The sequence below is a fragment of the Corythoichthys intestinalis genome, chromosome 11 (assembly GCF_030265065.1).
Source record: "Corythoichthys intestinalis isolate RoL2023-P3 chromosome 11, ASM3026506v1, whole genome shotgun sequence".
In the NCBI taxonomy this organism is placed as follows: Eukaryota; Metazoa; Chordata; class Actinopteri; order Syngnathiformes; family Syngnathidae; genus Corythoichthys; species Corythoichthys intestinalis.
In genome coordinates, this window is record NC_080405.1 from 56289255 (window position 1) to 56301591 (window position 12337).

A 12337-nucleotide genomic window follows, 5' to 3' on the forward strand; every position below is an offset into this window, starting at 1 on the left:
ATTGAAAATGTTAAAAATGCATAAAAAGAAAAGGCGCTGATTGGCCAGGACTCGGCTTCGCTCGGTTGACGTGGCGCTGCCGCTCGTGCGCAGGCGCAGTCTGTGGCGTTTTCCCCGACAGGCAAGATGGCTGCCGTCAGGATGTGCTCGACTCTCATGACGTTTTTACTTCTCCACGTTTTTTACGGCCTCGTACCTGCTTTGTACTTCCACATCGGAGAAACGGAGAAGAAATGTTTCATCGAAGAAATCCCAGATGATACGATGATTACCGGTGAGCGCCCGTCTTGCTAATGCTAATGTCTAGCTCGCTAACTTTAGAGATTGAAATCATCGTGTTTTTCTTTAAATTGCTGAACATTATGGCAACAAAGTCGACGTCAAACTTGACGTTATTTAACTTTTGAACAATTTAAGTATGCACATTTCCCCTGTGTGATGTAGCGGGTAACTTTAAAGCTATGAAGTACTTTAAAAATTTACTTCTTTGAACAGCATTTAATCTTTTTTTTTTTTTTTTTTTTTTTAATGGGCAACCCAGAAAATGCACGAACACAAATTCATGAACATTTATCAACTTTTTTTCGGGGTTCATAAGTCTGTTAATTAACTAACGTATTGATTTTTTATTTTATTTATCAGAGTGCAAACATATGTTTGAATGTGTCTTATTTTGAAAGACTGCTTTCATGGCGGATGACAGAAGACGCTGACAGCGCGACATTAACATGAACAAAACTTAATCCGATCAGTCTTCAGATTAAAAATATGATCGGGTTATTGCTGCAACAATTAATCGAATAACTCGAGTAATTCGATTAGAAAAAAAAGCTTCGAATCAAAGTTTGCTGCTTCAAGTATTTGTTTAGAGTGACAATGTAATGGTTTTGAAAGTGCATGCATTTAGTTTTATTGGGTGGATACACTGCCCTCTAGTGGCAACAGTAAGTATGACATAAATCATTTAACATGGCTGAATCCAGCTGCTCCCTGTTACAAACAACATAAGGTACGTTTTTGTTTGAGTTAATGTTTTTTTTAAGAATCTGTAATTTAGTTTCAAGGTAAATTTAGTGGCTTATATATATATATATATATATATATATATATATATATATATATACACACGTACATACAAACGTTAGCATTTGATAGCATTTAAGCTAGCCGACTTTTGCTATGCAAGCTTGTTTCTGGTAGTTAGAGGTAGTTTCTGGTAAACATTAGCATTATATAGCATATAAACTAGCCGACTTTTGCTATGCAAGTTAGTTTCTGGTGTGAGCCAGGTAGTTTCTAAACATTAGCATTATACAGAATTTAAGCCATTTAGGCAATTGTTGCATTGTTGCAATTGGCTAACTTGCGTAGCAAAAGTCCACTAGATTAAACGCTATACAATGCTAATGTTTACAATTAATGGCTAACTTAGATTGTAAAAGTCAGCTAGCTTATATGCTATGTAATGCTAATGTTTACCAGGTAGTTTCTGGTGCGGACTAGAAACAGTCTGGTAAACATTAGCAATTGGCTAACTTGCATAGCAAAAGTCCGCTAGCTTAAATGCTATATAATGCTAATGTTTACAACAATTGGCTAACTTGCATAGCAAAAATTTGCTAGCTTAAATGCTATATAATGCTAATGTTTACCAGGTAGTTTCTGGTGCGCACCAGAAAGTCTGGTAAACATTAGCAATTGGCTAACTTGCATAGCAAGAAATCGCTAGCGTAAATGCTATATAATGCTAATTTACAGCAATTGGCTAACTTGCATAGCAAAAGTCAACTTGCTTAAATGCTATATAATGCTAGTTTTTACAACAATTGGCCAACTTGCTTAGGAAAAGTCCACTAGCTTAAATCAGGGGTGTCCAAACTTTTTGCAAAGGGGGCCAGATTTGGTGTGGTAAAAATGTGGGGGGCCGACCTTGGTTGACGTCCTTTATGTAGAACAATATATTTAAGCAAATTTTAGCAAGCCATTCTGTGTGTCACATTTGCTTTATTTTTTTTTTTTTATCAATAATTTCCACAAAGTGTTGGAACTTGCCTTTGTGGCATTCTCTTTCATCTCTTCTCGCTGTAAAATTAAACTAGCTTAAAGTTGCTTCAATTTCTCGCTACGTATCTTCCCTGTAATCTTGTCGTACATGTCAGCGTGTCTGTTTGGTAATATCGCCTCACATTGAACTAATTAAAAACAGTGACTGTCTCTTCGCAAATGAGGCAGACATGAGTTTTTGCGTATTTTAGTGGAGAAATAGTCCAATTTCCACCTATCCTTGAAGCATCGGCCTTCGCAGTCAACTTTTTTTTGTTGTTGATTGTCACCATTTTAGAAAATTGGGAGTAAAATGTCACGCGGGGTAATGTTGCTTAGAGTGCTGCTGCCTTTTAGTGGGTAAATGAGAAGCAGCATTTAGTGTGGAAGCTACTTCATATGCTGGTAGCAGTAATGCTAAGCAATTTTTTATGTCTGTGTGCGGGCCAGACATTATTGATTTCATGACAGAGGCTGGGGGCTGGATGAAATTTGACCACGGGCCGCATTTGGCCCCCGGGCCGGACTTTGGACATGTCTGGCTTAAATGCTATATATAATGCTAATGTTGACAACAATTGGCTAACTTGCAAAGCAAAAGTCAGCTATCTTAAATTCTATATAATGCTAATGATTACAACAATTGGCTAACTTGCATAGCAAAAGTCCTTCAGCTTTAATGCTATATAATGCTAATGTTTACAACAATTGGCTAACTTGCAAAGCAAAAGTCCGCTATCTTAAATGCTCTATAATGCTAATGATTACAACAATTGGCTAACTTTATCGCAAAAGTACACTAGCTTAAATGCTATATATGCTATATAATACTAATGTTTACAACAATGGGCTAACTTGCATTTCAAAAGTCCGCTAGCTTAAATGTTATATAATGCTAATGTTTACATCATTTGGCTAACTTGCGTAGCAAAAGTCCTTCAGCTTAAATGCTATATAATGCTAATGTTTACAACAATTGGCTAAGTTGCATAGCAAAAGTCCTTTAGCTTAAATGCTCTATAATGCTAATATTTACAACAATGGGCTGACGTGCATAGCAAAAGTCCTTTAGCTTAAATGCTATATAATTCTAATATTTACAACAATTGGCTAAGTTGCATAGCAAAAGTCTGCTAGCCTAAATGCTCTATAATGCTAATGCTTACAACAATGGGCTAACTTGCATAGCAAACGTCCGTTAGCTTAAATGCAATATAATGTTGTGACATCATTGCTTGAAACTGGTAGTGCTACTGTCAGCATCTCTGGCAAAAATAATGTCAATATGTAGAATAAAGACGAAAAATGTAACGGCTCTAGTTTAGCCCAAAATAGCGGCGTAGGAGTAGTGTTTCTTCTTCACAAATCTACTTAAATTAAAAAGTATTGTTTGGTAAAACTACTCTAAATGTAACGGAGTGAATGCAATGCGTTACTACCCACCTCTGATCGTGAGACAATCGTTATCGAGGGTCTTGCATGCAAAACGTATGGTGTGCTACCCAGAGGTTCCTACCCCCTAGTAATGACTCCAAATGAGATGTTTGTAAACATTTGGAAAACAATCTTACAGTTACAAAGTGGAGACTAGAGTATGAAAATGCTGTTTTGTTCGCAGGCAACTACCGGACCCAGCTTTACGACAAAAACAAGCAAGAATATCTACCGGCTACTCAGGGTCTGGGCATGTTTGTGGAGGTCAAAGACCCCGATGAGAAGGTGGGTCCATCGTCGGAAAGGAGAGCATCCGCCATAGTAGAGTTCTGATTCGGTTTGGGTATGGTTGTCATAAGTATTGATCCTGAAATACTGTTATATTCAGTTATTTCTTGTTTTTTGCACTACCACATAGGGGTGGGCGATATGGCCTTAAACATGTATCACGATAAATTGAGCAGATTTACCTCGATAACGATAAATGACGATAAAGTCGCCCAAGCAGACTGTTATATAATTTTAAAATCTGAATCAATGCATGAAATACAGATTAACAGTTTCTTGTTCATTTAGTTACCAGCATTCGGTTTGATATATTTAACAATTGTACATGCAGTCTAAACATTAAGTTTATAAAAATGTATTGTAAACAATAAGAATTCAACTTTGAGCATTTATAACGGCGTGTATGGCTTGAACAATGTACATTGTCAAAATCAATATGCCTGTGCAAACATGTCATTGTAACACAAATGACTTGCAGCTTGAACAGTACACTTCAAAAAGACAATTTATTGTTAATGGCTGCTGTGACATAAGTATTCAATACAAGTGTTTACTTTATGGTTTCTGGGTCCCCCCCCCCCCAGTGCATTTTTTAATAAATGCACACATACATGAACCCCCAAACAGACGGACACACATTAAAGCTATATTGATCTTCTGCAAATGAAACACTTAAGATTTTATGATAGCAATAATGACACAGAATTAAGCACATACAGAAAAATAGCTGGGGCCATTTCTCGGTCATATTATAAATTTCACCGTTGGATTGTGCTTTATGCTGCATGCTTTACCATCACAAAAGCTATCAGAGAAATCACACACAGTCAGATACAAAATAACGTGACATAGTAATTGCTAGCTGCAGTCCGTGCCCAATCCACTCATTAAGTTCAGCCGTTTCGACAAGGTTAGAGCCGCTATCCGACTCCATCACGTTCATTTGTAGCGTTAGCGGCTAGCGGCCGCTAGCGTTAGCCTGTGGCCTGGCTACCAGTAGAAAGCACTGAAAGCACCATCTCCGGAAATCGTGAGAACAAGGGAGGACAGCGGGTGAAAGCCCGTCTGGATGCCACCAAGAGTCTACTAAATGTCGGGTGAAAGTTTGGCGAACCTCCGTTAAGCCACACTCCATCACGTTTTGCTTGTAGCGTTAGCTGCTAGCGTTAGCTTACTGGGCTTCTGTTTGATTGGCTTCCTGATGATCACGTGACTCCCTATGTCAGTACATTGACTCCTTTCTTAAAGGGGAATGAACATAGACGAACAACACAGAGTCAAAGCGGGACGAAAAGACTATTTTCTTGTTTTATTAATTTACCGAATTTACCGACATGGTCAAAATTACGTCGGTCATCGTGAAGAATTTCGGTGACGGTAAATTTTCGGTTTACCGCCCGGCTCTACTACCACACCAGAAGTTTGTTGTCATGGGGGCAATTTGGTTTTTTGGTTTTTACATAACTATCACGTTTTTGCATGATAATTATCACGTTTCATGTTTTTTTTTTTTACATCATGGCATCACATTTTTAAATGATGATTATCATGTTTTTATATGGTAGTTATCACGTTTTTACATGGTAGCATCCTGTTTTTGCATGATAATTATCACAATGGTTATGTTTTTACATATTTATCACGCTTTTTCATGACATTACATTTTCACATCGTTATTACATGTAGTTATCACGTTTTACATAATTATTACTCGTAATTATCACACTTTTCCATGATCGTTATCACGTTTTTACATAACTAGCATGTTTTTACATGATATCACGCTTTTACTTGATAGCATCAAGGTTTTACTTACAAATTATCACATTGATAGGTGATAATTTTCATTTTCACATGGTAGCATATTTTTTAGATGATTGCATCACGTTTGTACATGATAGCTATCACATTTTACATGAAAATGATCAAGTTTTTACATGATAGTTATGTGTTTGTCATTATCACGTTTTCACATGATAGCACCATGTTTTTACATGATAGCATCACGCTTTCACATGTTAGCATTACGTTTTGCTTCATAGCATCATGTTTTTACATGAAAATTATCACATTGTTATGTGATAATTTTCACATTTTTACATTGTAGCATTATCTTACATAATTATCACGTTTTTACATGAAAATTATCACGTTTTTACATAATCGTTATGTATTTAGATAATCACGTTTTTACATGATAGCATCATGTTTTCACATGATAGCATCACATTTTTACTTGATAGCATCATGTTTTTACATGAAAATTTTCACATTTTTACGTGATAATTTTCACATTTTTACATGTTAGAATTGTTTTTAAATGATAGCTATAACGTTTTTACATGATAGATATCACGATTTTACATAAGCATCACATTTTTACATGATGGCATCACGTTTGTACATGAAAGCATCACGTTTTTACATGATAGTTGTTTTTACATAATTGTCAGATTTTTAGATAGCATTACGCTTTCACATGTTAGCGTCATATTTTCACATTTTAAAATCATGTTTTTACATCACAGCATCATGTATTTACATGAAAATTATGACATTTATACCCGATAACTTTCACATTTTTACATCTTAGCATTGTTTTTACATAATTATCACATTTTTACATGATAGCATCACATTTTTATGTTAGCATCACGTTTTTACATGATGGCATCACGTTTGTACATTATAGCATCACATTTTTATATAATAGTTGTTTTTACATAATTAACACATTTTTAGATAGCATTACGCTTTCACATGTTAGCATCACATTTTAGAATCATGTTTTTACATCAGATCATCATGTTTTTACATGAAAATTATGACATTTATACGCGATAATTTTCACATTTTTACATTTTCGCATTGTTTTCACATAATTATCACATTTTTACATGAAAATTATCACGTTTTTACATAATCGTTATGTATTTAGATAATCACGTTTTTACATGATAGCATCACATTTTTACTTGATAGCATCATGTTTTTACATGAAAATTTTCACATTTTTACGTGATAATTTTCACATTTTTACATGGTAGAATTGTTTTTAAATGATAGCTATAACGTTTTTACATGATAGATATCACGTTTTTACATAAGCATCACATTTTTACATGATGGCATCACGTTTTTACATGATAGTTGTTTTTACATAATTGTCAGATTTTTAGATAGCATTACGCTTTCACATGTTAGCATCATATTTTCACATTTTAAAATCATGTTTTTACATCACAGCATCATGTATTTACATGAAGATTATGACATTTATACGCGATAATTTTCACATTTTTACATCTTAGCATTGTTTTTACATAATTATCACATTTTTACATGATAGCATCACATTTTTAGATGTTAGCATCACGTATGCATCACGTTTTTACATGATGGCATCACCTTTGTACATTATAGCATCACGTTTTTACATAATAGTTGTTTTTACATAATTATCACATTTTTAGATAGCATTACGCTTTCACATGTTAGCATCACATTTTCACATTTTAGAATCATGTTTTTACATCAGAGCATCATGTTTTTACATGAAAATTATGACATTTATACGCGATAATTTTCATTTTTACATTTTAGCATTGTTTTCACATAATTATCACATTTTTAGATGATAGCGTCACATTTTTACATAATAGCATCAGGTTTTTACTTGATAGCATCATGTTTTTACATGAAAATTCACAATTTTACATGGTACCATTGTTTTTACATAATTATCATGTCTTTAGATGATAGCATCACGTTTTCACATGAAAATGATCACATTTATATGTGATAATTTTCACATTTTTATGTGGTTGCATCTCATTTTTGCATGATAATCATCACATTTTTACATGATAGTTATGTTTTCACATAATGATCGTGTTTTTACCTAACTTTCATGTTTTTACATAGTTATCACGTTTTCCCTTATCATAGTTCAGAAAATGGCATCGAGTATTATTTTTGAGTATTTGATATAAACCTGAAAATTTGAGTATCATGATTGACAACAGTCCGTTTGGGTCCCCTCAGGTCATCCTGTCTCGACAGTACGGTTCCGAAGGGAGGTTCACCTTCACATCTCACACGCCAGGAGAGCATCAAATCTGCCTGCACTCCAACTCGTCTAAGTTCTCCCTCTTTGCGGGGGGGATGTTGGTGAGGACGCGCTGCCGCCGCAGGTGCTTAGCTTTAAAACTAGCGTTGACCGACGTTTTACGTTTGCCCGCAGAGGGTTCACCTGGACATCCAGGTGGGTGAGCACACCAACAACTACGCCGAGATCGCCGCCAAAGACAAACTGTCGGAGCTGCAGCTGCGAGTCAGGCAGCTAGTGGAGCAGGTGGACCAGATTCAGAAGGAGCAGAACTATCAGAGGGTCAGTGCAAGACCTTTATTAGGGGGGACCTTTGGGTAGCTCACGATACGATAGGATTTGCGATACCAGGCTCGCGGTAACGGTGATCACACGATCTGGCGATTATCAGGAAATCATTCTATCTAGGATATTCTACAAAACAACTAATAAACAGAAAAACTAGGTATTTTCATCCTTCTGTTTAACACTAGTAGATGTCCAGTAACTTCAAACTGATTGGACATCATTGGACAATTTTTCTCTTATACTAAAAAAAAAAACATTATTAGAAATACATATACATTCAACATACGGTACATAAGTACTATATTTGTTTATTATAACAATAAGTCATCAAGATGGCATTAACATTATTAACATTCTCTCAAAGCGATCCATGGATAGAAAGACTTGTAGTTCTTAAAAGATAAATGTTAGTACAAGTTATAGAAATTTTATATTAAACCCCTCCTAATGTTTTCGTTTTACTAAAATTTGTAAAATTTTCAATTAAAAAATAAACTAGTAGCTCGCCATTGTTGATGTCAATAATTACACCATGCTCACTCATGGTACTAACCCATAAAATCAGTTGGACCCAAGCGCCAGCAGAGGGAGCCAAACACCAAAAAACAAGTAACAAGCGGACTTTACACTGTACTGTCATTTTAGTCTGTTTGAGCGGGGCATGTACGTTAATCGCGTCAAATATTTTAACGTGATTAATTAGAAAATTTAATTACCGCCCGTTAACGCGATAATTTTGACAGCCCTAATATTAAGCTAAATATTTAGTTTCAACCATTTCCAGATTTAACATTTAGATTTAGTATTTAGATATATATTTAAGATTTACATTTAGGATATAAATTTAACCTTTACATTTAAGATATATATTTGACAATTAGATTTGAGATATATATTTAACATTTAGATTTAAGATATATATTTAATTCAATTCAATTCAATTCAATTTTATTTGTATAGCCCTCAATCACAACAGAGGTCTCAAAGGGCTTTACAGAGGCAATATGATACACAATTAGAAATGAAGCAACAAAGATGAATAGATGCAGTTCAAGTCCTGGGTATCCCCTATCCTTAAGACCCTCCATGCCGGCAAGGAAAAACTCCCAAAACTCCAGAGTCAATTGGGAGAAAAATGAGAAACCTTGGGGAGTACCACAGTCAGGAGAGATCCACTCCCAGGACGGATAGACAGGAACCCCAGAACGGCTAATGGGAATTAGCAAGCGAAATTATAGTCTGTAAAAATACAGTGGAGTAAAGGAGCAAGAAGAAGTCCCTCTAGTCAGATGAGACGGGGGTAGCAGCGAGGACGTCTATCCAGCCAGGGGTCCGGACAGTCAGGAGGCTGCAGCTGAAAAATAGCCCCTCCCCAGAGGGGAGGGGGGAAAGGGGACACCGGGTGACTAGTGATGAAGAGACTAGACAACTAGATATTAACATTGGAAAATAGAAATAAAGTAAGACAAGTGGTAGGTAGAGTAAGAAAAGGAGATAGAACTCAGCGGCTGTACTGCCCCCAGCATTATAGCTTCTAGTGCAGCTTAGCCTAAACTGTGAGTCTACTTCGACTTCAACTAGCCTAACCATAAGCTTTGTCGAATAGGAACGTTTTTAATCTAATCTTAAATGTGCAGACTGTCTCGGCTTCTTTAATACTAGCTGGAAGCTGATTCCATAAAACAGGGGCTTGGTGGTTAAAGGCTCTAGCTCCGACAGTACTTTTATAAACCCTGGGAACTACCAGTAAACCTGCATTCTGAGATCGGAGTGTTCTGTTGGGCCGGTATGGAACCAGAGCATCGGTGAGATAAGATGGCCCCAACCCATTAATGGTCTTAAATGTAAGAAGGAGTATTTTAAATTTAATTCTAAACTCGACTGGAAGCCAGTGAAGTGCCTGGAGCACAGGGGTGATGTGCTCTCTTCTATTTAGGATATAAATTTAAGATTTACCTTTAAGATTTAAATATTTAGTTCTGGATTGAATCATTCAGGTCCAATACTTATTATTTAAAAATATTTAATTTGCTAAATAATGTTGTAAATGCGCAAAAAAAAGTGACTCTAAAATTTTCACACCACATTTTAAACACTGTGTGGCGCTAAATGTGAGAAAATGTTGTCATGATTTTCAGCATGAGCTGCTTTACATACGGCGCCCCCATACTCAATTATCATTCCAATCAAGAGTGAAAATCAAATTCACCCCCCGACAACAAATTTCTGGTGAACAAAACTTCTCCATTTTTATTTTTAACAACCCTACCCAGGAACAAACTTGAAAATAAGCCACGCGTCTGGTTTTGCAGTTCCGAGAGGAGCGCTTCCGTCAGACTAGCGAGAGCACCAACCAACGTGTCCTGTGGTGGTCCATTGTGCAGACCCTCATCCTGGTGGCAATCGGCATCTGGCAGATGAGACACCTTAAGAGCTTCTTCGAGGCCAAGAAGCTGGTCTAAACGCCTCGCACGCAAGTTACTTCAGCCCGTTTTTTGAGATTAAGGCTTTCCACAAGGACTGAAACAAATGTGAAGCGACTCGACACGTCGGGCGCTGTGGCCTTTTTATTGGTGGATATCCAAAAAAACCAACAACAGGATTTTTTTTTAACAGCGAAAAGAACGAGTTACTGAGTCCGGTGTGAATTTCGGCTGTTTTTAATATCGTCTACATTTCAAAGAATCTTTGCAGGCGCTCAAATTTCCAGTGTTCACTGTCGATTTTAGGGTTTCGTTTTCACAAGAAGCTTTGGTGATATTTTTCAGTACACACTGTGAGGGTTTAGCCCCTATGTTCAATATGACAGTGGTCTTTAAACTTTAAATGTGTTTTTAATGTTTTCCTTTTCCTAATGACTTAAATGATGATGAAATAAAAGTTAATTTAAACCGTTTAGTGGGTTTTTGTGTCCTTTTTCTATTCAGGAAATTTGGCAAATCTTGATACAGTGGGGCAAATAAGTATTTAGTCAACCACCAATTGTGCAAGTTCTCGGTCTTGAAAAGATTAGAGAGGCCTGTAATTGTCAACATGGGTAAACCTCAACCGTAAGAGCAGTGTTGTTAATCTTACTGAAAAAAAGTAATTAATTATAGTTACAAATTACTTCTCCCTAAAAGTAATTGCGTTAGTAACTCAATTACCTGAATGTAAGAGTAATTAATTACTTGGCAAAGTAATTGGTGATAATTTTTTTTTTTTTTTCCCCCTCAAAAAAAAAAAACATTGGCCACACTATGTAAAGTTTTTTGTGAAGGTTTTTGGTACAATTGGCCCGAGCCCAATTCTTTACCCTAATTTACCCTTTACCCTGAATCAACTGTTAAAAGTTGTTAAAATTGATCCCATTATTGCATTAGTTCCCTTCTCTCTACTTTTGACATATGAAAGTTTTAAAACTGTTTCATCATTTAAAGATAGATTCAAGTCAAGATTTTGCCGATTTAGAAGTATTTTAGATAAAAAGTTACTTAGGTTCGCTAGGAAGGTTCTGTACAACAGAGCCGTAATAAAAGGTCTACTGCTTTAAGATGGCGGCTGTTTACTAACGCATCTAGTGCCGTGTCTGTCATTTTGCATCTAGTTATATCTATATACAGTACATGTGATATCTACTATATCTACCATAACATGCGGGCGTAGTTTGTACGCTATCGGCTACAACAGGTATTATTGGAGCTACTTAGCATCGCGTTTGCGCGGCGTCACAACTTTCTTGCCTCCTCCCCACTCCTGCTCTGCTCTGTCGTCTCGGTGAGTCAGTCTCCCTCAGACTTTTCGACCAATATAATAACGCATAGTAATGCATGCCTTTCCGTCCTCAGTAACGGCAACGGCGTTGCCAAGATGAGAAAAATAATTAATTAGATTACCCACTACTGAAAAAAATAACGCCGTTTGTAACGCCGTTATTAACAACACTGCATAAGAGAAGGAATGTGGAAAAAAAAAACTGAAAATCACATTGTTTGATTTTTACAGAACTGAAATATTTCCAAATTAGAGTGGAAAAACAGCATTTGGTCACCTACAAACAAGCAAGAGTTCTGGCTATCAAAGAGGTCTAACTTCTAACGAGGTCTGACAAGGCTCCACTCGTTACCTGGCACCTGTTTTAACTCTTCGGTATAAAAGACACCTGTCCACAACTTCAGTCAGTCACACGCCAAACTC

General features: G+C 36.3%; 1 protein-coding gene across 1 annotated transcript; it reads left to right on the forward strand.

The window, feature by feature from the left end:
- Positions 1 to 73: 73 nt before the first annotated feature.
- On the forward strand, positions 74 to 11056 carry tmed9 (transmembrane p24 trafficking protein 9). Its single transcript, XM_057850457.1, has 5 exons — positions 74 to 274; positions 3662 to 3762; positions 7810 to 7935; positions 8009 to 8155; positions 10474 to 11056. Exons 1-5 carry the CDS (start codon positions 127 to 129, stop codon positions 10621 to 10623), a joined length of 672 nt encoding a protein of 223 aa, XP_057706440.1. The 5' UTR covers positions 74 to 126; the 3' UTR covers positions 10624 to 11056.
- Positions 11057 to 12337: the final 1281 nt, after the last annotated feature.